General features: G+C 44.8%; 3 protein-coding genes across 4 annotated transcripts; all 3 read left to right on the forward strand.

The window, feature by feature from the left end:
* LOC118095063 (tubulin polymerization-promoting protein family member 2-like) lies at positions 1–20,513 on the forward strand. Of its 2 annotated transcripts, none has more exons than XM_035135953.3 (5): positions 1–202; positions 4,103–4,192; positions 15,475–15,655; positions 17,867–18,017; positions 18,791–20,513. In XM_035135953.3, exons 3-5 carry the CDS (start codon positions 15,486–15,488, stop codon positions 18,974–18,976), a joined length of 507 nt encoding a protein of 168 aa, XP_034991844.2. In that variant the 5' UTR covers positions 1–202; positions 4,103–4,192; positions 15,475–15,485; the 3' UTR covers positions 18,977–20,513. The 2 variants fall into 2 exon arrangements, with proteins under 2 accessions (XP_034991844.2, XP_088511789.1); XM_088655663.1 differs by having other exon boundaries at positions 13–112.
* On the forward strand, positions 6,809–9,923 carry LOC148683932 (uncharacterized). The gene is given in 2 exon segments (XM_088655660.1): positions 6,809–9,677; positions 9,680–9,923. Coding segments are annotated over 2 exon segments (2,910 nt in total). The 5' UTR covers positions 6,809–6,913; the 3' UTR covers positions 9,826–9,923.
* Positions 20,466–27,041, forward strand: LOC118095876 (tubulin polymerization-promoting protein family member 2-like). Its single transcript, XM_088655662.1, has 4 exons — positions 20,466–21,042; positions 23,980–24,157; positions 24,995–25,148; positions 26,786–27,041. The coding sequence occupies exons 2-4, from the start codon at positions 23,985–23,987 to the stop codon at positions 26,966–26,968; spliced, it is 510 nt and encodes a 169-aa protein (XP_088511788.1). The 5' UTR covers positions 20,466–21,042; positions 23,980–23,984; the 3' UTR covers positions 26,969–27,041.
* Positions 27,042–27,273: the final 232 nt, after the last annotated feature.

The following is a 27,273-nucleotide window of genomic DNA, read 5'->3' on the forward strand; positions in this document are numbered from 1 at the left end:
GCCGTTTAAACTGCAGCGCGGCCAAGGAGCGGCCTCTTTTCGGCTAAAGAAGTGAGATAGAAGGGAGCCTCGGGCTTCATTCAAGCGGAGAGAAGGCGTGCGAGAGGAGGAGGTAGGGAAGCAGGAACTTGGTCCGCCCCTTCCCTCTCCTTTCCCGGTTGAATTCAGGACCTTTCATAATGCACCCATTTCGACAGAACATGTGAGGAGTGTTTATTATACTGTAGTCTGTTGGGAGCCGCCCAGACTGGCTGGGGAAATCCAGCCAGATGGGGAGGGGCTGCTATTATTATTATTATTATTATTATTTTATTTTATTTTATTTTATTTTATTATATATCATCTTCAAGGTAGAGACGGGGACATGATCACCCCCCGGCGGGGAGGCTCTTTTTGGTTGGAATTTGGTTGCGTCAACTGGTAGCGTAGTTTTTGTTCTGGGGAAGGGGAGGCGAGGCTTAGGGGTTTCCTCTCTTTGAAGCTCTTGCTTCCGTGGTGCACAAATTTATAGGGCTGCTAATATTTATTCATTGGCACATTTTTTTTAAAGATCTGATAGGTGTGAGGGAAAGCTGCGCCTCCCTGGCAGCCACGAGGTTGGGTTAGGAGACCACTGGGTCACACCCGTGATTCTTGGGACTGTCCACTATACACGTGTGTTTTATTCTAGAGCCATGCATGCAAGATCAATCCGCCTTAAATACTTTGTGTACTCCCATCGCCTTGATTAAAAATGTAACAGAGTACCGGTAGCTGAAGTTGTTTCAGAGGCAACCTTCCTTTCGTGCCGTGCGTCTTTCTTAATGCCACGGTCGCTTTACTCTGCTTTTGTTATTCTGAATTTTGGACTAAGGGTCCATAAATCAGAGGAGATTACCACGCCATAATATCCTTCAATTGCCTTCCTGTGCTTTTGTTTGGGCGGCATAAAGGAGGTTTTCCCTTCACAGTCTAGGGCAAAGTGGAGATTATAATTTAAGATGGTGTTAATTTCAAACTCTGGGGTAATAAAGATGAAGCAGGGATGTGTGATTGCATGGAAGGCCCACCTTTCTCACCATAGTGGCAGTGAGGCTGGCTCAAACAATGTATCAAACATAATTTAAACGTTCCCTCCTAAAATTCCCTCCTAAAACAACTGTCAAGGACCTGAGGGAAAACTATATACAGTACATTAATACATAACACCTTCATTCCTTGGAAAAGGTGTAATTAGTAGGCTCATTGGCTTTTTGTGGGGTGAAATATTCATTGTGGTGATTACACAAAGAATCATTGTTGAAGGAAAAGGTGGGTTTTTTGTCCTGCCTATGTTGTAAAAATTAAGTTCCCTTAAAGGGAGATCAGCTTCATAAGGAGGACTGAAATCCTCTAAGGAGCAGATAGACCTAGGCTCCTTTTGGTCGGGATAAAATGACAAAGACCAAAACCCAGGGCTTGTAAAGCAAAGTGTGATCTTTATTTTTTTTAAAAATACAGAGGTCTGTTATAACAGAAACAAAATTAAAAAAATCCTTCCAGCAGCACCTTAAAGACCAACTAAGTTTTTTATTTTGGTATGAGCTTTCGTGTGGATGCACACTTCTTCAGATACTATGTACAGTAACTTATTTATTTAACAAAGTTCTTAGTTTGCCTTTTCCTGGGCAGCCTGGCCATTCCTTTGAGATGGAAATCACTTTAATCCTTGAGACAATGAGAAAGTTCCTTCCTCCTCCCCTTCTCTCCTTGCAGAGAAACACCTGGTCAGAGAGAGTCATAATGGTGTCAGTCAGGCCTGTCTTCCTGTGCTGCTTCAGACATGTGCCTGTACATTCATGTACATGTTTATGAACAATTATTATATATATATAACCTTAAAATTCTTACACCTGCTCATGTTCTTCCACAGGAAGATTTCAGTTGTAGAGAACAAAGAGTTTTCACTGTGGGGACAGCCAGAAGCCAAAGAAAGGCCTTCTCTCAGCCAAGATGTACCATAATTTGCAAAAATGCTGGGCCTTTTAAAGAGGGGTCATTGTAGTTGTTATATTTTTACACCCTCTGAACAATGGTATCAACAGCCTACTCACCTCTTTCTCAACCTTTTATTGAAACAAGTGGCCTAGCAGGAAGTGGTAGCTTTGATCTAATAAGCGATCTTTACCTGCTCATATTTATATTGATTATGTTTATACATGAGCATATTTTTATGCAAAAGAAAAGGAACTTCTATTGAAGTTTTGAGAGTACATTCAAATTCAAGTGGCAATCCTATACATGTGAGACTGAATTTAATAATTCCAGGTAGAGATATGTAGGATTATTCCAGGTAGAGATATGCTGGTTCCAGGCTGGCCTGGCCTAACTTCCTTGTTGAGGAACCGTGGGGCTTAATTAAAATATCAACAGGGTTGCCTCCTGCCCCCCAGAACTTTATTGGGCTAGTGAAGCTATCAATATGGTGCAGGCTTATTACAGGCTGACAAACCTAACTTTTAAGGTCCTCCAGCCACAAAACATAACCTCCCATGCAGATCCTTGCACAAGGTTTGTGCTATCATTTTACTGTACTTCCATTTCTGTATAGTATTTTTTATTCTACTTTTCCATTTTTTTAAAAAAAACTGAATGTGACTTATAGGGCTTGGAGTATTACATTGAAATACTATCATAAAATGCAAAGGTAGAAACCATATTAAAACTGCAGAATAGATAGTGATATTTGCAGCCAGGTCAAGAGAATAACAATGTAAGCAATTAAACATTTAAAATATTTATTACTGCAACCTTTTCAGGAGGACCCGGTTGTGTTTGGGTTGGGTATTTTATTGGATTTTTTGGGCGGGTAAAATGGGTGACATATTGGCCAAGAATTGTTAAAGCATTGACATTGTTAGAACCCCATTAAAGGTTATTATCAACTACCTTATTAACTTAGTGAACAACAAAATATTTTTTTAAAAAATGTAATTTTATTGCGGGGCAAGGAAATTAACTTTTAAGAACTTTAAAAAAGTTATATATTTTTAACAATCTTTGTTAAGGTTTATGTAAGTGCAAATGATTCACTAAAACAGCTCTCTTTATTTTTCTCATGGAATGTCATGCTAATCCCAAACAGCTGCAATTTCTTTTGAAAATGGAAGAGCTTTACCTAACTGATGAATAAAAAAACAAGCTTAGTAGCTGCAGTATTTTAAAGATTTTTTAAAAAGAAATTTAAAAGGAATAATTAAAAATTTCATGGTTCCTACAGGGGTCACCAGGGATGTTTGCCATTGATGACTGCTTTCCCTCTTTTTTGGAAATGCCTGTAGTTATGGCAGTTTACCAACAGAATAATAATAATTTATTGCCCCATGCATCTGACTGGGTTGCCCCAATCACTCTAGGCATCTTCCTATATACATATACATACTGTAAACATATACATATACATTCTTCTTCATTGGCAATCACTCGTAGCCGAGTAAGATTGTCTTCCATAAACACGGTTTTAACAATGGGTCCGTAAGTGACTGTGGAGGCCAATTCTGGATCCACACGCCCTTCCACAGTGGGGACATTGGTTTCCAGGCGGGAGTTGATCACGGTGTGGATTTGCCAAGCGTCCCTTCCTATTTATCTCCTATACATCTGATGGGAGGGCATTCCACAGGGAGGGCGCCACTACAGAGAAGGCCCTCTGCCTGGTTCCCTGTAACCTCACTTCTCACAGTGAGGGAACCGCCAGAAGGTCTGGATCCCTAAGTGTCTGAATGATAGGTGTGGAGACACTTCAGGCAGGGTGTACTTTTTAAAGCTAAGGTGCTAAATCTGCCCCCTGACTACTGAGTGGGACAGGTTGTTGTTGTTCCCTGTCCATCTGACTGGATTTCCAGCACATATAGTATAAAAACATAATGATATGACAAAGGGAAGTAGACTTTAATAACACCAAAATTAATTTTTTTAAGGTAGGCTGCCAAGTACAAAGATATTCTTGTCTTCATAATAGTCAAATGGTAAGTTTGCAATAATAGTCAAATGGTAAGTTTGCAATACCTAGTGGCTGATCAATAGACCACCTTGCTAACTTTAAATTACCCCCTTCTAATGCCCCCTGAAATCTCTTCAACAGACCTGAACTCCAAGGCTTTTGAGGATCGGGAGCATAATGTGCCCCCAGTGGCCTATCTACAGTGAGAAAAAGAGGTTGAACCAACAAAAGGTGAGTTTGTCCAGGGTGGTTGTCTACCAGCTCCATTTGGTATGCTGGCTGAGACCCTTCCTGCCTACACTCTGTCTCACTGGAGTGGTATATGCATTGGTTATCTCCCGCTTGGACTACTGCAATGTGCTCTACACTGGGCTACCTTTGAAGGTGGCTTTGAAACTACAACTATTTCAAAAAATGGGAAAGATTTATAATGTATTTAAGAGACAACTGTAAGCAAATGAAAACATTAGTAGGACTTTAATAACACTTGTAACATAACAAATACTTTGGACAATAGGGAGAGACTTAAAATATGGATGATGAAATAATAGACAGTTGAAAATGTTGACAATGGGACCCATGAAAGGGATGGAGGGAAGTCATGAGATTCAGAGGAATCTCTAAATTTGAGTATGTATTTGATATTGTTATAATTTTACATTTGTAAAATCAAATAAAAATGATTTATGAAACTACAATTAATCCAGAATGTGGCTGCCAGACTGGTGATTGGCAGCAGCCACTGGGACCATAAAACACCGGTCCTGAAAGACCTACCGTGTTTCCCCCTTTTTAAGGCGTAGTCATAAAATAAGCCATAGCAGCATTTCTAAGCATTTGAGAAATATAAACCGTACCCCGAAAATAAGCCATAGTGATAGGCGCTGTGCGGAAGAGATCACTGAGCTCCCCGAGTCAGCAGCAGCAACGCCGGCCGCAGCAGTGTTTGCTGAGTCCTTTCTTGCTTTTGGGACTTGGTTACTGTGCTGGCTTGGGATGGTGTGTGTGCAATTGCTGTTGCTGCTTCGTGTTTTTCAGCTGGATTCTCTGGGTTCTAAGCACTTTCCCCCGTTTGTTTGTGAAGCAGCACTCGGCTGCAGCCCCTGCCTCTCCCGACGGCTGCATGAATGCGAGGCTGGATTTGATCGCTATCTCCTTTTCCATTTCTTTTGTCTTTGAGCACCCGGCCCCGCCCCCTCTCCCCTTCGTGGAATGAAGAACGGAGTTTTAGCAGCATTTCCTCATTATAAAAAAAAGGTCAGGAACTTTTACTTTAACCTCAAAAATGGGATATTTCCTCTCTCTAAAAACAACTCTGACCTGAACACCAATATAACGGGGGTAGATCACCTCCAGTTTATAAATCCGCAAGTAGATCGCAGTCTCCTAGAAGTTGGGCTCTATACTTTGGCTGATTGCAAGCCTTTGCATCTTTAAAAAACAAAAACCATGCGCTTCTCAGTCTTAATTTTCCTTTAATTCATCCCCCTATACCCTCCTCCAACCATTGCCTCCTTCCATTCCTTACCCCCCTCCCTCTCTCCCCACTTCCCTCACTCCTGTGCGATCTCATTTAGTCATATACTTGCTTTTTCTGTTGTGTTGTCTATTTTATATTTAATATTATTACCCTTTATGATGTTATTTTTCCCCTTGCGATAATTATTTATTTTTTATCTTTAACTAACTTTCCTTTCCATATTTTTCCATATATAACTCAACACTTTCCCATTCCTTCTTAACTCTTTGGATAGAGTGCCCCCCCATTATTGTTGTTAATTTTACAATTCCTGGATTTTTTATGGAACCGAACAGCTCGGGTGCTTCAGAATGTGCCTTCTGTTGCTACAGGGCTATGGGGCTTCACTATTTGACCCCCCCCCCAGGTTGGGATTTTTAAAGTAGTTCTGTGGGTCCCAGGGCACAGAATCACCCCCGATCCTTTCCTTTGTCTAAACAGACCTATTCCCCCCTGACTTTGGAAGGCTGTGCTTCAAGGGTGATACCAGGGGTTTTTTAAGACCTGCGCCTCTTAAGGATTGTTACAGTCCATAACTTCCATTGCTTTCTACAGGGTTGGGGGTTTAAAGCACTGCCACCCCCACCCCACCCTGCAGGCGCTCGGAACTGGCAGCGCCAACAACGCGCCCAGCAATGTGCAGAAGAGAGCACCGAGCATCCTGAGCCAGTGGGTCCCAGTTGTACCAGCACTTTTTTTTTAAAAAAAAGACACCCCCTGAAAATAAGCCACTGTGTGTTTTTTTGAGGGAAAAAAGTTATAAGACGGTGTCTTAAAAAAGGGGAAACACGGTATATTGGCTTCCAATACGTTTCCAAGCACAATTCAAAGTGTTGGTGCTGACCTTTAAAGTGTATACCTGAAGGAGCGTCTCCATACCCACCGTTCAGCCCGGACACTGATGTCCAGCTCCGAGGGCCTTCTGGCAGTTCCCTCACTGTGAAAAGTGGGGTTACAGGGAACCAGGCAGAGAGCCTTCTTGGTGGTGGTGCCCGCCCTGTGGAACGCCCTCCCATCAGATGTCAAGGAGTTGAAAAACTATACAACCTTTAGAATACATTTGAAGGCAGCCCCTGTATAAGGAAGTTTATACAATGTTTAATGTTTTATGCTTTTATATTTGTTGGAAGCAGCCCAGAGTGGCTGCGGTAACCCAGCCAGATGGACGGGGTACAAATAATGAAATAATTTATTATTATTACAGGGGTAAAGAGTCTACGCAAGGCCAAAGCCAGTTAGAAGCAAGTAGTCCAAATCTGTTAGTCCTCATTCCTCTGTAGTCAGATCCAAATTTTCGTGAAACTCAAAGCCAATCACTAATCAGAAGAACTATTCCAAGGCCTTGCGGGAAGGGGTTCTGATGGCCCCCTGACCCTGCCCGACACCTGCATGTACATTTTAGGAGTACAGCAGCTAACAGTTCCCAGTTGGTGATGAATCAACACATCCAGTCCAAGAAGTCCTTCAGCTGTGAGAATTGCGGTAAGAGCTTCCGGTGGCCTTCTGACCTTGCTAGACATGAACTCGCTGGTTGTAGGAGATTAAGGACAGACAAGAGCACCCAGTCCCAGACGTCCTACATCTGTGAGACATGTGGGGAAAACTTCCAGTCATCTACTAACCTTGCCTGTCATAAATGCTCCTGCTATGGGGAAAAGGTAAAGACTGACCAGAACACTCCCTCCAAGGCATCCTACACCTGTGGTGTATGTGGGATAAACTTCTGGTGGCCTTCCGACCTTGCTAGACATGAACTTGCTTGCCGCAGGAAAACATTAAGGACAGGCAAGAAGTCCTACGCCTGTGAGAAGTGTGGGGAAAACTTCCAGACATCTATTAGCCTTGCCCGTCATGAATGCTCTTGCTGTGGGGAAAAGGTAACAACTGACCAGAACACTCCCTCCAAGGCATTCTACACCTGTGGTCTATGTAGGAGGAACTTCCGGTGGCCTTCAGACCTTGCTAGACATGAACGTGCTTGCTGTAGGAGAGCATTAAGGATAGGCAAGAGCACCCAGTCCCACAAGTCCTACACCTGTGAGGAGTGTGGGAAAAACTTCCAGTCATCTATTAGCCTTGCCCGTCATAAATGCTCTTGCTATGGGGAAAAGGTAAAGACGGACCAGAACACTCCCTCCAAGGCATCCTACACCTGTGGTTTATGTGGGAGAAACTTCTGGTGGCCTTCAGACCTTGCTAGACATGAACTTGCTTGCCGCAGGAGAACATTAAGGACAGGCAAGAAGTCCTACGCCTGTCAGGAGTGTGGGAAAAACTTCCAGTCATCTATTAGCCTTGCCCGTCATAAATGCTCTTGCTGTGGGAAAAAGGTAAAGACGGACCAGAACACTCCCTCCAAGGCATTCTACATCTGTGGTCTATGTGGGAGGAACTTCCGGTGGCCTTCACACCTTGTTAGGCATGAATTTGCTTGCCGCAGGAGAAGATTAAGGACAGGCAAGATGTCCTACCTCTGTGGTCTATGTGGGAAGAACTTCCCATGGCTTTCAGACCTTGCTAGACATGAACGTGCTTGCAGCAGGAGAGCATTAAGGATAGGCAAGAGCACGCAGTCCCAGAAGTCCTACGCCTGTGAGGAATGTGGGAAAAACTTCCAGTCATCTATTAGCCTTGCGCGTCATAAATGCTCTTGCTGTGGGGAAAAGGTAAAGACTGACCAGAACAGCCGCTCCAAGGCATTCTACACCTGTGGTCTATGTGGGAGGAACTTCTGGTGGCCTTCAGACCTTGCTAGACATGAACCTGCTTGCTGTAGGAGAGCATTAAGGATAGGCAAGAGCACCCAGTCCCAGAAGTCCTACGCCTGTGAGGAATGTGGGGAAAACTTCCAGTCATCTATTAGCCTTGCGCGTCATAAATGCTCTTGCTGTGGGGAAAAGGTAAAGACTGACCAGAACAGCCGCTCCAAGGCATTCTACACCTGTGGTCTATGTGGGAGGAACTTCCGGTGGCCTTCAGACCTTGCTAGACATGAACCTGCTTGCTGTAGGAGAGCATTAAGGATAGGCAAGAGCACCCAGTCCCAGAAGTCCTACGCCTGTGAGGAGTGTGGGAAAAACTTCCAGTCATATTCTAGCCTTGCCCGTCATAAATGGTCTTGCTGTGGGGAAAAGCTAAAGACTGACCAGAACAGCCCTTCCAAGGCATTCTACACCTGTGGTCTATGTGGGAAGAATTTCCAGTGGCTTTCAGACCTTACTCGACATGCGAACACTCACTCTGGAAAGGCGTTAACAGAGCAAAGCACAGCCTCCAAGGAGCTTGACATTTGTGATCACACTGGGGAAGGCTTTGACAGTCTTGCCCAACATAAACTTAGTCACCCTAGGGGGAAACAACAGATCGAAGCACCCAGGCCCAACAGCCATGCAACAGAACAGAGCATCAGTATCCATAAGCCCTTTCTTTGTTGCCGGTGTGGGCAAGGCTTTCCGTGGCTTTCTGACCTCACTCAACATTTGTTTGCTTGCTCTGGAGAGCAACTTTATGGCTGTGACATTTCCCACTTGCAACAGATAAAGAACAATGAATCACATCAGGAGAACAATAAGGAAGAGGAGGAAGGCCAGAATAATTGTGAGGAAGATGTCCCTGTGGAGAACATCCCTGGAGAGTATCTGCAACGCCTTTCCCCCCTGGGTTCTGGGGAACCTTGCAAACCTTTTGCCTGTCAGAAAGCCTGTGAGTGTGGCGAATGCCATTTTAGAGCACACAGTGACCCTGAAGTGCTTCCACCAAACGTTGTGTGGGAAATTGGGGTCAATGGCTTGCCCCGTCCCCTGTTCCAAATGCAGCCTTCTGAGAGTGGGTACTGTGGGACTGATGACAACGTCAACCCACAACCCACCGAGCTGTCTCCCTTCCATGTTGACATCAAACTCAGCACTGAGTTGACCCCTATTTCCAGTTCCCGTGAGGCAGTCTCTGTGGAGTGCACAGTCCCAAGCACCTCAAGGGGACCACAGAGGAAGGCTTTGACTGAAAGCATCACCAGTTCTACTGGGCAACCACAAGCTGTGACCAGTCAACACCCTAAGGTGCCCCGATTCCTGAACACTCCAAGCCTGTTGATGGAGCGAGCTTCCTCACCAGTGGAAGGGGACAAGCCTTATGCTTGTCCCAAGTGCCCAAAGCGGTTCAGCTCGGCTTCATACCTGTCAAAGCACCTGCCCACCCACCGCGTTCGTATCTGGCCAGGCACCAGGAGGTGCACACAGTGAGCTTAGAGCACAAAGGCCTCGTTTACGGCAGCTTCTTCACACGGTCTTCGTACCTCAAGAAGCACATGCGCAGGCACAGAAGGTCGGGCCAGCCCAAATCTTAGGTGGCAGAGATCGCAAATTGACAGTTAATTAGTACAGCTTTACAGCTGTGGCAGGCCCCTTTTTGGATGCACCAGACTCCTCCTCCTCCTCTTCCTCCTCCTCCTTAGAATGCATTGTCTTTTTTGTGTGTGCAGTGTGCCAACACTCTCCCTTCGCTGTTGGCGCATTGTGATTGGCTGAGTTGGTCAAAAACACACATGTTTTCATGGCCCTGAAGCTCCCCTGAGGGACATTAGAGAAACCTCAGACTCTTGCCCAGTATGTTGGGGTCCTTTACTCTGCCTCCGTCAAAATAGGGATGAGATGGAACAGAGGCAAGCAAGCAGCCACTTTGAGGAAGTCCACTTTGAGGACTGCTTAAGTTAATTTACTTCAGATTAATTGCGTACCACAAAAAACCGAGGATGCCTTTGTGAGGATTCTAAAGGCAGGAGACAGCTTATTTATTTTAGGTGTGAGATAACTTGACAGTGTAAAAATTTATTACAGACTGTCAGAAGGAAAGACCAAGTTGATTAGCGCCCACTCCATTCCATTTTGGTATGGGGGATGTTCTATGTCATACGGACATGTCAGCACCTAAATTTCTTTTACAGTGGTACCTCGGGTTATAGACACTTCAGGTTACAGACCCCGCAAACCCAGAAATAGTACCCCGTGTTAAGAACTTTGCCTCAGGATAAGAACAGAAATCACGCGGCGGCAGCGGGAGGCCCCATTAGCTAAAGTGGTACCTCAGGTTAAGAACGGACCTCCAGAACGAGTTACGTTCTTAACCCGAGGTACCACTGTATTTATTTATTTTGAAGGGCTAAAAATCATCAATACAATCAGAAGTGTCATAATTTTAAAAAGTACTATCTCTGGTACTCTAGTTTCAGCAAGTTGTCTCCTTCCTCTCTTCATAACCTGGTCCCCAAAACTACAGGGTCAGGAAGATGATGTCACCACTGGCATCATAGACAAGTCATAATCATCACCTTAAAATATATGCTTCAACCTTTTGGTTTGCTGAAACAGAGCAACCCTTCCCCTCCCAGGCAGTACATAAACAGAACATACAGGGCCTTGACCATCTGCAAGCCCAGGTAAACCCAGCTTCTGGCTATGGTTGGAGGGAAAGCGCTCAACTTTCTGGTTTCTATGTTCTATGGATGCAGGAATATTTTTTTCCCCGTTTTTAAAATGAAAGCTGAAAATTCAGGGGAGAGACCTGAAAAATCCTCGTGGGGATAGGGCTCCAATGCAATGGCTCTGAGGCAAGAGATGACCCAAAGCTTAAAGGGACACTTTGGGATCAAGAGCTGCCTGGGTTTACCCTGCAGAAAGTGACGAACATACAAATGTATCGTGGAGACCCTAAGACTTATGCTGCTTAATCATCCTTTATTATAGGGCAATCTCCTACTTTGTCGTAGGCATGAAGTGCAAAACAAAGCGTTTTGGAGGAGAAACCAAATGGTGTTGCAGCTGAACTGAAACTGCAAACTATTCGTAATGTGTCTGTTGAGAGAAAGCTGTTCTTATGATGCTTTAAAATAGGTTCATTATTGATGCTTTAAAATATGTTTATTACTGAGGTTACAAATAATGCATTACAACAGATAACCTTTGGCAGCAATCCTGTGCACACTTTCCTGGCCGTAAGCCCTTTGGACAAAGTAGGCATTCTACATAAACACATATATGATTGCATTGTTCATAGCTAACAAGAGTCTAGAGTGAGATTTCATTATTTCAGAATGCCTCCCCCACCCCCATGACCTCCAGAGAGGTAGCTGTGTTGGTCTATTGCAACAAAAACAAAGAGCCTTTGGTACCTTAAAATCATTTTATTATGTTATACACTTCTAGGTATAAACAGAAGTGCCAATCTGAACTTTCGACATGGTTTATTACTGCAGGTCATGGCATTAGTACAGTTGGTATCATTTAATATGAAATATACCCCTAAATGATCTTTCTTGAGCTTGGTCTAGTTCAGGCTTCCCCAAACTTCTGCCCTCCAGATTTTTTGGACTACAATTCCCATCTTCCCTGACCGCTGGTCCTGTTAGCTAGGGATCATGGGAGTTGTAGGCCAAAACATCTGGAGGGCCACGGTTTGGGGATGCCTGGTCTAGTTTTTAGTGCAAACATGTCCTGGAAGCCAATCACGAGGAGACTTCCTGAGCTCCTAAGACTTTTATGTAAAGGTCAGCACAAGTAATGCATTAGTTACCAGCAAAATTTAAGCAATGCTTCCTGTAAAATAAGGGATTCCATAGATTATCACTAGAATTATACTCTAGCAGAGTCCATTAAATAGGAATCGGGCAGGAACTTAATAGCAAATGGGTGATAGGAACAAAGAAATATAGGTACTCTAAGAAATTACTCATCTCAAAGACCTCTCTCCCTTTCCATTAGGATGCATTGGCTAAAATTAGTACAGAACATTAGATTTTTCAGTGGTTTGTTGATCAAGCAGCTCCACTTTACTCAGTGTCTTCAATGAACTAGCGCATGCTTTGCATCAAGATAGGTATGCCCTTCCATTTCTAACTTTTGACTCACTTCCTCTAAATTTTTGGGAACAGGGATTATTTTACACTTTAGATCAAGGTGTGTTTGTGTTGCAAGATTTGCTGCCTGCTTATATTGTAACTTTGCTGTCCAAAGCAGCACCCATTTATTCTGTCGGTTTAATTTTGTGTAATAAACCAATTCTCCTTCTTCTGGTGTGAGAACTTCTTGTGGGTATAAGGTGAAGGGGAAACACCTTAATCACAAACACATGTTGTAAATAGCAAAAGATCTGGCTTAATGTTAGTGTGCCCATAAGACAACAGATGCAGGTATTAAATGCACCTCTTGTAGCACATGGACTTCAGTCCATTGAATACGTGTATTATGCTGAGCTAGAGTTAGATACAAACATAGTACAGTATTTGGAGGGCTGGGGGAATTGCAAGCAGTGAGGTCAAAGTGAAATGGAATGCAGGAAAAGTACAGATGTTGACTTATATAAATCACTGTGGTCAATAAAACAAAGCAGCTGTGAATGTTTTGCGAATGACCACAGTTAATTTTGCAGTTATTACTGGACTTTTCTGCATTTCCTTTCCTTTTATTTTGCTTACAGTTCCTCCCCACTATCATGTGCATATATTCCTGGTGTATCTGATGAAGTAGACTTCAGTCATGAGACCAGAAGAAACCCCTTGCTGGATCAGGCCAAAGGCCCAGTTAGTCCAGCACTTAGTTCTCATAGTGACCACCCAGGACCTGAGCACATGACAGTGTTATTGTCCCCAATTCCCAGCGACTGGTATGGAACAAGTGTTCGAAGGCCTAATGCCACATGAAAGCTTATTCTGTAATTGTTGGCATCCATCTGTTTCGAAGAGACAATGGAGGAGTGCACTTTTGGGGATTGTGTCAAACCATTGGAGAGTTATAGCACCTGCTGTGGTTGTAGAGACTAACACTGGAAAGACTTGTTCAGTTCCTCCAAGTGCCCCTATTTTCCAGGGATGTCCTTGGTTTAGAGAAGCTCTGTCCCAGTTTCTGATTTGATCCTGGAATGTCCCACTTTAATAATAATAATAATAATAATAATAATAAAAATAAATAAGATATTATTTATACCCCACCCATCTGGCTGGGGCTCCCCAGCCACTCTGGGCGCCTTTCAACAGAACATTAAAAACAGAATAAAACTTCAAACGTTAAACACTTCCCTGAACAGGGCTTCCTTCAGATGTCTTCTAAAAGCCGGATAGTTGTTTATTTCCTTGACATCTGACGGGAGGGTGTTCCACAGGGCGGGCGCCACCACTGAGAAGGCCCTCTTGATTGGTTGTCCCTATTTTCTTTGGAGAAATGTTGGAGGGTATGGAGTTATCCATCCCCCCGAGCCTTCTGAAGGCAATCCTGTATAGGGAAGTTTTTGAATGTTTTATTTGGTTTTTATGTATGTTGGAAGCTGCTCAGAGTGGCTGGGGCAATCCAGTAAAATGTGTGGGGTATAAATAGCAAAATTATCATCATGAAATGGGATGTCTCATATTTTCATTGGAGAAATGTTGGAGGGGATGCATGTTTTGTTGCAGCTGGGGAAGATAGAGGCGTCCAGTGCTGCTGTTGCAGGCGCCCGATGGCGTTTCTTCTCTCTGCGCTGCTCCACGTGGTTATTCCTCCTCTGGTCACTGCTATGAATACATGACCTGACTACATTGCTGTGAAAGCTGATGCCGTAATACATCTTGGTTGTAAATATATGCAGGTGTGCTTAACTCAGTGGTTCCCAACAGGTGGTCCGGGGACCCCCAGGGGTCCGCGCGCTATGCCAGAGGGGTCCGCAAGATGCTATTAGAATAAAAAATATATTAAATATATTTCGTATGATAACAGATTTTTTGTTTTGGCCGCTTCCTGCATGAGCAGAGTCTAGCGCAAAACTAGAATTAGATAGAGGCAGTAGTTCTGCTGTATGCCGCTAGGTGGCGCTTTACAGACACTACTGTTTTGCAAAGAGGCAGCGCGCGCATTCTACTAACGCTCACCTCCCCAAGATGTTTTGCGCGTGTTGGCTTCATTTGTGCGCTACTGCGCAGGTACCCTGTCTTCTCCATTCCCAAATTAAGACTCTTAATTTGGCTCTCACTTTTTAATTTTAGGATTAGGAATTAATGGGGGTCCTTGTCACAATAGCGGCTTGATGAGGGGTCCTCGAGAAAATTTTGTTGGGAACCCCTGGCTTAACTAAAACAGCCCTGACAATAACTGCTGATCCTCAACAGAAAGAGGGTAAATTTTAGCCTTATCTGGCATTGTGGGTTCTTCCTGTTGAAGCATCTTTCACAGATGTATTCACCTATCTGGAGGAAAGGGGCTGTCTCAGAAGATGGAGCAGACTTTCTATCTGTTGCTGCAGAAGGCAGAGGGTGGACATTTTTTCAAGGTAGCCGATTCTAGCTGAGGATTAGAAGAAACTCCCTAATAGCATGAGCTACTGAATAGTGCCGCAGATGATGTGGAAGGTGGCAAGCTGTCCTTCAAGTAAAGTGCGCGGCCAACTGTCAGGGAAGCTGTAGTTGCAAGATGTCTAATTGAACGTGGCACTGGAGTAGATGATCTCCAAGATACCTTCTGACATTAAAATTCTGTGAACTCTGGTTTGGGAACACAGTTTTAGTTGGTTCGGGCTGGCTGCACCATGAGATGCATTTTACCACATGCTCACAAGAAACGTGAGGGAGCCGGACTGTGGTAACTTGCACTAGGTAGCCAGGTGCAACAGATTACCAGGTACCATAAAATATTTCCACACCAAGTAACCATTTGGGGAGCAGGTGTCTTTACCTATAAAGCTGTGCAGGTGTAACAAAGTGTGTCCCCTAATTGTGAGACCATCTGGTAATATATTGAATCAGTTTGGGATTCCTAAACGGTCAAATAATTGTTTTTTTTAAAAATAAAAAACAGGAAGTGAGAATTCTGGGTCACTTCCATTATTTATTACCCGTGGCTCCCATTACCTTCGCATAATACAAGGACCTTCAGTCCGATATTGAGAAGGTATAGTTCTTCCACCAGCAATATAGAGGCAGAAGTAAGTGCAGACCTCTAAGCACCCCACTGTCTTCAACCCCCTTCCTCTGCAGTTGTTGGAAACATGTCGGAGCTGGAAAAAACTTTCCGCAAATTTGCCGTGTATGGGGAAACGAACAGCAGCGGCAATGAAATAACGGGCAAGAACTTCTCCAAGATGTTAAAGGAGTGTGGTGTGATGGACGGGAGGTTTGTGACCAGCACTGACGTGGACATTGTCTTCAACAAAGTCAAGTGAGCCGTGGGGTGGGAGAAGCAGTGTCTGGTGAGGAATGCTGAGACCACATGGCAAGTGGTCACTGCAAGGCTCTGGCCCAGAAATTGCACTTTCTTGGGCACCCAGCTTTTAAACTGCAAGGAAAAAGTCATTGTATTAAACCTTAGGACAGGAGTCCCCAAACTTTTTAAATGGGGGGCGGGTTCACTGTCCTTCAGACACTGTTGGGGGCCGGACTATAATTTGACTAATTTGAAAAAAAAGAATGAATTCCTATGCACACTGCACATATATTATTTGTAGTGCACAAAACCAGTGAGACCAACCCTTCCCTTTTATGTTGCCTAAAAAGCAGGGGTTGGCCCCAGTAAGAGGCGCAGACCCATGGGAGCGCAAAACTGCCCCTCTCTATTCTGGCTCATCTCCTCTGGCAAGGGTGCAAGGGACCGATACATCTCCTTGCCAAGGGCACAAGGGAACCTAGGTATGCCTCTGCTGATAAGCCAGCTCTACCGGGACTCATTGCTCCTCTCTCACATCAGCCTTTTTTTCTGCCTTGTCCCATACTTAACTGACTTGTACATGGTGATAGCAGCACCCAACCCACCTGGATAAAGTCCAAAAGTTCTCATGTGCTCTGGAGGAAAATAATTTCCCCTTAGATTCCTCTTGCCAGAATTCCTCCTTGCCAGGAGACTGGGCGCAAGGCGAGGCTTCTGCCGCTTCCGATTGGCTGCAGGAGCTTCCTGCAGCCAATCGGAAGCAGCGGAAGCCTTGTCGTGCGCTGAGGTAAATCTGGCGTGGCGAGGTGTTTCTGTTGAAAAGAATGTGTATGTGCATTCTTTTCAAGGAAACTTCTCACTGCTCAGTCAGTCCCCGCACGCTGAGGTAGGCCAGATTTAAGAGCTTGGTGGGCTGGATCCGGCCCATGGGCTGTAGTCTGAGGACCCCTGCCTTAGGAGGTAAAAAGATAAAGGCACCCCTGACCATTAGGTCCAGTTGTGGATGACTGGGGTTGCGGCGCTCACCCAGCCCACTGAAGATTGAGCACACTCAGAGGCCACAAAACACTGTGTCTCTTCGGAAAAGGGTAGAGTTCCTTGTGTAGAGGAAATAATGGAATGGAGTATCCTACGGTAGTAAAAGGCATGGCTAGCTTGCTGGAACCCTGAACAGGAGCACTCTTAATCCAATCCAAATCTTTATTACAGGCATAGACCAGCATATAGGAGCACCCTATGCTGCAACATTGTTGCAGGACCCACTTGTTCCTCCAGTCTCTCATAGCTGTCAACCCTCCCCCCCCCTTTTTTGCGGGAAACTCCCTTATTCCAAGCCACAGCTGTCAACCTTCCCTTTTTTTGCTGGAAATTCCCTTATTCCAGCACCGTTTCCCGCTGCTATCCTGGATTGTTAGATAATACCGTAGACTGTCCCCGGGACAGGTGAGGCTGCTGATCCCTTATTTTCAAATCCGAAAGTTGACAGCTATGATTCTGATATAGTGGCAAAGAATGTGCAGTATGGTTTGGGTAGTTCTAGGTTAAAATCTCACCTCGAGCATAATCAAGTTACTCTGCTTTCAGCCTCATCCCTGCTACTGCAATATGGGGATGAGAATAATGGGCCGTTGAGAGGATTACAGTGGTACCTCTACTTACGAGTTTAATGTGTTCCGAACACACATTTGTAAGTCGAAAAAAATTGTAAGTCGAATCCCATGGGAATGCATTGGGAGAAAAAATCCGTAAGTCGAAGCAACCCTATCTAAAAGTTCGTAAGTAGAATAAATCCTATCTAAACCCCATCCAAGATGGAGGACGGAGCTCCATTCGTAAGTAGAAACATTCGTAAGTAGAGTTATTCGTAAGTAGAGGTACCACTGTACTGAGGTAATCTGTGCAAAACACTTTGCACGCTTGAAATGTACTATATGAAATTATTAGGCCATTTCACAGAGAACCCAGTTATGGCAATATTTTCACCCCCCATTCTGATTTGTGGTATGAAGAAACTGTTTTGAGCAGAGCTGAGGCAGCCTCCTCAGCCACGAAGCATCTAAGGGTCTTTGACACTTTAACTTGCCTCACAGGGTTGTTGTGAGGATGAAATGAGATAAGGCACTGTTCCAAGAGCCTTAGCTAAAGGGTGGGGAACAAATGTAGTTGAACAAGTCAAATAGCCGCAGAGGCTGGGAGCTAAGAGCGTTCTCCCTCTGCAACCTTAAGGACCAAAGGGGCCCGCAACATGAACTACATCGAGTTCCAGCAAGCCATCAAGGAGCTGAGTGGAAAGCGCTTCCAGGCAAAGTCCCCAGAGGCGGCTTTATTGGCCACATACCAGCTGATGGAGGGCAAAGAACCAGCCAGCACGGGAACAGTGAGTGTGGCTCTCCTGTGAAATGGGAGGCAACCACTTTTTATAAATAAATAAATAATGCATTTAAATTTATTAAGTCATTCAGGGAATATATATACTCTGCATTTCTGTGGGAGGGCAGGGGAAATGTACAGAACGTAGTACTGAGAATCCCAGCTTTATTTTATTTTTGTAAGAGAGAGAAAAAAAGTTTCCAATCCTTATGGCTGGGAATATATGGCCAAAAACTGTAGGAACAACAACTCCTACAATCTCAGAAGGAATTAAGACAAGGGAACAAGGCTCCAGCGCCATGCATAAATCAAAATAATTTATGTAAAATCGCAAGTCTGTAGCAGAAATGCAAAATGAGAGAATATTCAAATTCCACTTGATTTGCCTAATTTATAAAGGCTGCCGAATTCACCTCTTGGTGCAGAATTTGGATAGGAAGAAAGCTGCAGCATTGGCCTACAGACCAGCATGGGAACTTCTTTAAAAGGGCCACTGAAGAGGGGTTTATCCTGAAATTATTCGGGCCTTGCAAATTTGACGGTCTCCATTTTTCTTTGCTGCAGATTTTGAATAGCTTGTGCCTGTTTTTATTTTTGTGCATCGCATGCCACCCCGCTTTCGGTGCCCTACACAAATGTGAAAGGCTTAGAGTTTAGACATTATCTCAGAGGGACGAGGCAACAAATTCCCCCACCTCATTATTTTGCATTTTTAAGCATCAGCTCAGCGCTAACCCCTCCTTCCAAACACCACTGACTTTCCACTTGCTTGTCTTGCAGAAATCTACCGCGGCTAGTGTTGTGGAGAGGCTGACAGACACCAGCAAATATACAGGCTCCCATAAGGAACGGTTCGATGAAACTGGCAAAGGCAGAGGGCTGGCTGGACGTACGGACCCGGTTGAAAGCCACAGCGGCTATGTCTCTGCCTACAAGGGGGCTGGAACTTACGACAAGTACCACTAGATGTGGGGCACAGCCTTCTGAAAACCCTTCCTGTTCCCACTGCCTTGGGAGGGGAGGGCAATAAACACCTGCTCTGATATGTTGTTTGCCCTTGGGTGTGTATTTGGCTGTTTCCAGGCCTACTTTCATGCAGGTGGCAAGAAGCGAAAAAACTGGAATGGAGGAAGGGGTGTCAGAAAGAGGGGGGGGAAGGCCTGCAAGGTAACACCCCCCCCCAAGTTAGGAGTAGAGAACTTCTAGGGCGCTAGCCAATATTGGCCACAATCAACGGGTCCGGATTAAAGCCACTTGGAGGCCCAGGGCTATGAGACCTCGGGAGGCCCAAAACTTAGCATCTGCTCATGAGAAACAAAACCTTGTTCTCTTCTTTATCTATGCAATGAAATTAGAACACTGCCGTAATGTTAGCATTGATAAAAAGATTGTTTCCTTAGATGCTTCCCGCTTTTTTCTTGTTGGATTTGTCTGGGTTTGGGCGTTCAAAATTTCATCTTTAAGAATCGCCCATCTATCTTGGACTCCCTTCTCTTTGAGTATTTCTGACCATGGGATCTCACTCGGTAGCTCCTTCAGCTTTTTGAAATTGGCCTTCTTAAAGTCCAGAGTGCATGTCCGGCTACATTCCGCTTCCCCTTGCCTCTGTATCCTGAAACCCAGGAGGACATGATCACTTCCTCCCAAGTTTCTGAATACTTCCACTTCTTTGATCAGCTCCTCCCTGTTGGTGAGTACCAGGCCCAAGATAGATGATCGGCTAGTTGCTTTTTCCATCTTCTGGGAAATGAAATTGTTAGCAAGGCAATGTCAATCTAGCACTGCCAATGTAAATCCGGCACTCCCTGTCAGGGGGGCCAGTTTGGCCAGTGATGCCATTTCCCCTAAAACATTCCCACTGGTGTGCTGGCAAAGCAAGACCACCCACCTATCAATCTCCTGGTGTCATCATGATCTCAATGGATTAATATGTGGGTGGCTGTACCCAGTTATCAAATTTGGTCCACAGGGTGGGAGGATATTAAGATCTGTCCCGCTAGGCCAAAAGGTTTACCATCCCATCATTTTCTCGTCTATAAACACAACATGGTATGTTGCTTTGAGATTCCTTTATACTGTATTTGATTTTTATGTCATATACAGGGTAATCTCAATTTACGCGGGGGTTCTCTTTCTGGAAGACACGCGCAAGGGATTCCCTTCTTCTGCTCCCGCCCCGCCCCCTTTCAGTGCCAAAAAGGCACGCGTGTTGGCAGGAGAGCGTGTGCTGATTGCACGCAAGTGGGGGAGATGCCAGTGTTGATTTTGAGATCTTGTTTGTTTGAGATTTGGTCCCCATTTTGCACGTTGTTTTGACAGGCTTTTGTAAAGTACTGGACCTCCACGTTGTATAATGTTCTGAAACTGTTACATATGATTTATATTTTCTGCACACCACTCTGAAATTATCTAGAATATAAAATGATTAAGGGATTTTCTATGGAAGTCACTTTACAATGTTAAGAAAAGAAAAGGATAAGTAATAAATTTTTAGTATTGTTTATTGTTGTATTGTTTCTTTTTTGTTAGTGTTTATTTTGTTGTATGTTCTTATTTGTTTATGTTGTGTTATTATAAAATGAATAATTTTTTGGGGGGGGGGAAAGGAATTTTATAAATGGAATAAAATCAAACAAACAAACAAACAAACAAACTGATAGCCGATGCTCTAAAATGTACCCGAATTTCTAGAGTCTGTAAACCAGATTGTGAATCTCTGTGTAACCAGCAACTCTCTGGGTGCCATCTCGATTTCAAGTATGTACAAGAACAGCTATGTGAAATACCTTCCTTTCTGGTCACGCCTCTCTGTAGTGTGATGTTGGACCAGAAGCTAGATGGCTTTCCTTTTACATGGAAAAACAACCAAAACCCTGCCAATCTGCAATGCAGAGCAAACTATGATGTCATAGAGAACTTGACACAGTCACAATGGCCGCCACAACTTATACCATCAAGCCAGTGGTGCTTCTGGCTCAGACCAGGCTATCCTTCCTAGGAGGAACAGGGCAGGGGCAGAACATCTAACTCAGGTAAGCCCAACCTCAAATTAGAGCAGGGGTGGTGAAAATGTAGACTCCTGGAAGTTGTTGGTATACAACTCCCACCACCCTTCATTCATCATTGGCTACTCCGACTGGAACTGATGGGCATTGGTGGCCAACAATATCCAGAGAGCCACAGGCTCTCCATCCTTGATCGGTATAGATGGTTTTATTTGTTTTGTTTTGATCCTGCCCTTCCTCCCAGAGAGCCACCATTCCATGTTGTCATCTTATACGTAGAAGTGCTGAGCTGTTGGTTCCAGGGTCATCATAACTAGACCTAACTTCTGGGTCCTGGCCCTACCCCACTATCCATTTTTTGAAGAAGATTGACTATTCCAAAAACATTGCTTTCTGGAATATTAAGGCATTTTGGGAAATGGAGGTGGGAAATTAGGCAGGGCATAAAAGAAAACATTTCCCCTCAACCTCTGCTATTCCCCCAGCCCAGTTCAGCAGAATGCTGTGCTCAGCATAGATGCTCCTTACCCTATCCGACCCTGGCTATATTCCTCAGTGTCTGCTTAAATATATGTAATAATCGATAACCCTTACAGTGATTGAAGGGTGTGTGTGTGTGTGTGTGTGTGTGTGTGTGTGTGTGTGTGAGAGAGAGAGAGAGAGAGAGAGAGAGAGAGAGAGAGAGAGAGTTAGTTTGGGAGGCTTAATGTGGGAAAGGGTTGGATGCTTATTTGCACTGATAAGAAAGTGAAAACATTGTGATGTTACATACCTTAAGTCAATGTGATGTAGTATCAGAGCAGAACTGGGGGCACCCAGGTTCAAAACCTTTCTCACCTGTGAAACTCAGTCACTCTCCCTCAGCCTGACCTACCTTAATGAGGATTGAATGGAGAAGGGAGAACAGTGTATATTTCTTTTTGGAGGACAATGAGGATATGCATGCAATAAATACATAATACACATAAATAATATATATTTCTTGTTACAGGTAGGTAGCCGTGTTGGTCTGGTGTAGTCGAAACAAAATAAAAAAATTCCTTCCAGTAGCACCTTAGAGACCAACTAAGTTTGTCATTGGTATGAGCTTTCGTGTGCATGCACACTGCTTCAGATACACTGAAACAGAAGTCACCAGTCCCTTATGTATAGTCAGAGGGTGGGGAGGGGTATTACTCAGAAAGGGGTGGGAATGGGTGATTGGCTGATAGGAGTGGTAAACCTGTTGACTGTTAATGACTGTTAACGACTGCAATTAGTCTTGCAGGAAAAAGCAAGGGGTTAAAGAAATGGCTAAAGAAAGCTTTATCATGTATAATGAGATAAGAATCCAATGTCCTTATTCAGACCAGGTCTCTCCATGGTTTTAAGCTTGGTAATGAGTTGCAATTCAGAAACTTCTCTTTCCAGCCTGTTTCTGAAATTTTTCTGTAATAAAAACAAAATAAAAAAATTCCTTCCAGCAGCACCTTAAAGACCAACTAAGTTTTTTATTTTGGTATGAGCTTTCATGTGCATGCACACTTCTTCAGATACACTGAAATAGAAGTCCCCAGACGCTTATATGTAGAGAAAGGGTGGGGATGGGTATCACTCAGAAGGGTGGTGTAATAAGACAGCTACTTTGAGATCTTGTATAGAATGTCTCGGGAGATTGAAGTGTTCTCCTACTGGTTTCTCTGTCTTGTGATTCCTGATGTCAGAATTATGTCCATTTATCATCTGGCATAGGGTTTGGCCTGTTTGTCCAATAGAGAGAGCTGAAGGGCATTGCTGGCATTTGATGGCATACACAATGTTAGAAGATGAGCAATTAAATAGTCCTGAGATGGTATATTTCTTGTGATAGCTAAAAGGTGGTGGCTAAAAGGTTTGGGTAACAAGCACATGTGTCCTTAAAACTGTACCAGCTTAATGTGGGATAAATCAGCCTCAGATAGCCAACATACTTAACTCAAATTAATGGAGGAAGGGGTCAAGACCATAGAGTAAGCTGTCCTGCCAGGCTTAGTTAGTCCCATTTTGGGAGGAAGGGTTACCAAACTCTTTGTCCTTTCTCTTTCCACCATGGATGATTCAAGCTTAGACCCTGTGGCTTTACCAAGCCACCTCTGTGTTTCTATACAAATAACTTGGAAACATTTACTCTTTTGTAAGCTAAGTTAAATGCCTGTCTTTTCTTGCTGCTATATGGGAAAGCACATTAATCTGACTTTTGAAAGGTTTATAAGTAAACTACTTTTAGATTACCAGACGCTTGGTCTCTTTCTATGCTGAGGGAAGTAGGGAGCTTTGGAAGCAATTTACAAGGGGATATTTTAAATGTCTAATGGCCTGTATTTCCACATTTTACCTTGCTGCATGTTTTGTGATTTTAAGTCTCTGCTTGGGTTCTCTCACCAAAGAGTACTTGCCCCAAACCTGAATCTAGGCATACAAAGAATTCTCCTTTCCATTTTACCTTGTATTTCTCCCTTTTAAAACTTACACTAAAGTCACGTGTAGGGACTGAGTTTTGGGGGCCAAAAGGCTTTACAAATGTGTTTTATCATCTCAATTAAGGCAAGTGCTGCAGGGTGTCACTTCAAGTTTCAGTTGTTGGGAGTAAGATACAGGAAGGCCAACCCTTGTATAGAAGCGGTACATTTCAACAGCATTTGTACCTCATAATATACCTCAGGAAAATAAGTGCTTTTAAGGAATAAGCAGGTGTGTGGTTTGATAGACCTGTGTGGTTTGATAGACCTGTGTGTGCATGAGAGGGGGAGATTTCGCTCCAAAAGGTTTACCCCCGGACCTTCTTACACAGTTGCCAAGGAGGCACAGCATAAAACAATGATGCCATCACTACAACACTGTTTACCCTCTGCCATTTTAATAGTTCAAAGAGGGCTTTCGAGATCGTCTTGCTGGAGGGAACCAGAAACCCACACCCCTTTTCATTCCCATTTCCTTCTATTGCAGGAGGCATGGCAACTGAGCTGGAAAAGGCTTTCCACAGATATGCTGTGTATGGAGACACAGCTGCCACTGGAACCGACATGACGGGCAAGAACTTCTCCAAGATGTTGAAGGAGTGTGGTGTGATGGATGGGAAGCTCGTAACCAGCACTGATGTGGACATCCTCTTCAACAAAGTCAAGTGAGCTGAGGGTGTGAGGGCTGGGTGGATTTGAGTTTGGGCAGGCCAGTTGGGCCAACCCCATAGCTAAGGGCCACTGGAAGGTTGTCCTGGTCCAAGCCCTGTGTCCTCTCTTCTGTGGAGCGGCTCAACAATCCTGCAAGCAAAATCAGTCCAGCCTTTTCTGTATGCTGTGAGGGAGATAACAGCACTTGCATTACCCTTCAGTAAGATCATAAGAACCTGCTGAATCAGGCCAGTGACCCACCTAGTCCACCATCCTGTTCTCACCGTGGCTGACCAGATGCTTATGGGAACCCAAAACCAGGACCTGAATTTGGCAGGAATCCCATAGGGTTAACCCTACTTAGAGCTGACCTGTTGAAATTAATGAATCTAAGTTAGCCAGGCCCAATAACTCCAATGAGTCTGTTCGGAGTAGGACTGGCATTGGATACATCCCATAAGCAGTCCTGCACAGCTGATTCTAGATCTACACTGGAAGCAAAATGAGATGGCAGAGTCCTGAGCTGGACAGATCTCTGAATGCTTCTGTGTTTTGTTTTGTTTTTAAAATTCCTATGCAAGTAGAAAATGAGCACATAAGGAAAACTGCAAGCCTGGAACTTTCCTCATGGATTTACTGGTTTCTACTTTCAGGGAGCTGGGTTTGTTTGTTTGTTTGTTTAACTTGAGATGCGATTAAAAATGGTTTCTCCCACCTGCGATGTAAAGTGGTGCAAATCCACACCAAGGATTCATTCATCTGTGGATATGACACTGTGTGTGGATCTGTGAGCAATTGGGAGGGTCTGCTGTAGGTGGGGCTCAAAGATGATGCCGTTCTCTTGTCTCCAGGAGCAAGGGTGCCCGCAACATCACATTCCCAGAGTTCCAGGAAGCCCTGAAGGAGCTGAGCATGAAACGCTTCAAAGGAAAGTCACCAGATGATGCTTTGGCAGCCACACACCAGCTGCTGGAAGGCAAAGAGCCGGCCAACGCGGGGGTAACGGTGAGTGACAAAGAGCTGCCATGTGAAGGAAGAGCACATCCAAACAGTCCTGCTTCCACCCCACCCCCCAATTATTGGGCTCTTTTAGGCAAAAGCACCACACAAACTGCCATCCTAAGGACCTGACTACAAAACCAGGTTTCCTTGAGGCAGGGCTGGGAACCTCAGCTCCAGGGGTCAAATGTGGCTGGAATGTGCCCTTAAACTTTGAAAATGCCTCTTGCTATAGGAATGGGGGACAGGCAGCAGTGGGTGTAGAGACTAGTCAACTGCACTATCACGGAGCTCTCCTGATGGGGCATTTTTGGTGGTCCCCCAGGACCCTGAGGTTCAGCTGACCTTTACCTGCAGCCCAACCGTTATTGTGGCAGGCCCTGCCCTGCAGAACACCTTGCCAACAGAAGTCTGGCAGGAGCCACCCCTGCTCATTTTTGGACTTTTTCTAAAAACTGTATCATTCAGACGGACCTTTCAGATTTGCCAACCAGCTCCTCCTGATGTGCTTGACATTGTTATTGTTTTCGTTGTAACGCTTTGTTTTCCGTCCGAATATTTTAGATGAAAGAGCGGTTCACGAATATTTAAAGAAATAATTACATTTGTTGTGGTGCCCACATTTGCCTCTGGTTTGGCCAACCATTGGCATGTGGCCCTCAGGAAGTTTCCCAGATGGTAATATGGCCCTCGGGCTGAATCCACCCTGCTTTACTATCTCCACATTGGCAGGTGTCAGCACACATGTTATCATAGGGCAGCTGCCAGGGCCCCTACTGATGTGTGTCCTAATTCACCTCTATTTCCCCCTCTGGCTGCTTTTTAAATTTCCCACAATGCCCCTCAGCAAGCATTATATGTGGCACAAAAGGAAACTGAACAGATGGCTACTTCCAGCCCCTTTGTGCTTCTAGGGTCACTGCCACAACAGCCAGGCCAATTGGGCCTCACCATACCTCTTCCCATTATTAGACCTCTTACCCAGGTGGCGCTGTGGTTAAACCACTGAGCCTAGGGCTTACTGATCAGAAGGTCGGCGGTTCGAATCCCTGTGATGGGGTGAACTCCCGTTGCTTGGTCCCAGCTCCTGCCAACCTAGCAGTTCGAAAGCATGTCAAAAATGCAAGTAGATAAATAGGAACCGCTACAGCGGGAAGGTAAACGGAGTTTCCATGTGCTGCTCTGGTTTGCCAGAAGCGGCTTTGTCATGCTGGCCACATGACCTGGAAGCTATACGCCGGCTCCCTCGGCCAATAATGCGAGATGAGCACGCAACCCCAGAGTCGGTCACGACTGGACCTAATGGTCAGGGGTCCCATTACCTTACTTTACCAATATATAACAGGAATGGACTCAATGCAATCCTTAGAGCCCAGCCACTTTAGGGATATAGTTCCATCCTACCCATGAGCCTTTGCTGTACAGTCAAGGGTTGTGCGAACCAGCTACAGTTTGTGCACGTAGTTACCTGCCCCACCCCTGAACTTTCCGTAGGCAGGAATAATCCCACGACTCAGGCCCACCGGCTTGGCCCAGTGTTGTGGGGGCTGGAGCACACCACCCACCTATGGCACCTATGCGATGACTAATCAGCACCCACCACAACCACCACCACTTAAGCGTTCTGCTTGCTTGTCTTGCAGAAAACTGTCGCGGCTGGTGCAGTGGACCGGCTGACAGACACCAGCAAATACACAGGCTCCCACAAGGAACGTTTTGACGAAAGCGGCAAGGGCAAGGGCATTGCAGGACGTGCTGACCTGGTCAGTAACAGCGGCTATGTGGGTAACTACAAGGGAGCTGGGACCTACGACAAGTCCCACTAGATGTGGGGCACAGCCTTCTGAAAACTCTGCCTGTTCCCACTGCCTTGGAAGGGTAGACAATAAACATCTGGCCTGATCTGTTGCTCTCCTGCGTTTTGTGTGTGCCTCTGGTGCCTGAAAGAGGAGAATGTTAAAACTCCCTTCTCCCGATCTTAAGAGCATAAGAACTTAAGGAGAGCCTGCTGGATGGGGCCAATGGCCCATCTGAGCCTGCAGCCTTTTTTTCACAATGGACAACCAGAAGCTGCAGGGAAACCAGCAAGCAGGATTCTACCACAAGAGCGCTCTCGTCTTCCGTGATTTCC

Source organism: Zootoca vivipara, chromosome 12 (genome assembly GCF_965207765.1).
Source record: "Zootoca vivipara chromosome 12, rZooViv2.hap1.1, whole genome shotgun sequence".
Lineage (NCBI taxonomy): Eukaryota > Metazoa > Chordata > Lepidosauria > Squamata > Lacertidae > Zootoca > Zootoca vivipara.

What these genes read in the sequence shown, in the direction of transcription:
- LOC118095063 (XM_035135953.3), top strand. Translation starts at nt 15,486, where the DNA reads ATGTCGGAGCTGGAAAAAACTTTCCGCAAATTTGCCGTGTATGGGGAA. An exon ending in ATTGTCTTCAACAAAGTCAA is followed by an intron (nt 15,656 to 17,866) that starts GTGAGCCGTGGG and finishes TGCAACCTTAAG; the next exon opens with GACCAAAGGGGCCCGCAACA. An exon ending in AACCAGCCAGCACGGGAACA is followed by an intron (nt 18,018 to 18,790) that starts GTGAGTGTGGCT and finishes CTTGTCTTGCAG; the next exon opens with AAATCTACCGCGGCTAGTGT.
- LOC118095876 (XM_088655662.1), top strand. Translation starts at nt 23,985, where the DNA reads ATGGCAACTGAGCTGGAAAAGGCTTTCCACAGATATGCTGTGTATGGA. An exon ending in ATCCTCTTCAACAAAGTCAA is followed by an intron (nt 24,158 to 24,994) that starts GTGAGCTGAGGG and finishes TCTTGTCTCCAG; the next exon opens with GAGCAAGGGTGCCCGCAACA. An exon ending in CGGCCAACGCGGGGGTAACG is followed by an intron (nt 25,149 to 26,785) that starts GTGAGTGACAAA and finishes CTTGTCTTGCAG; the next exon opens with AAAACTGTCGCGGCTGGTGC.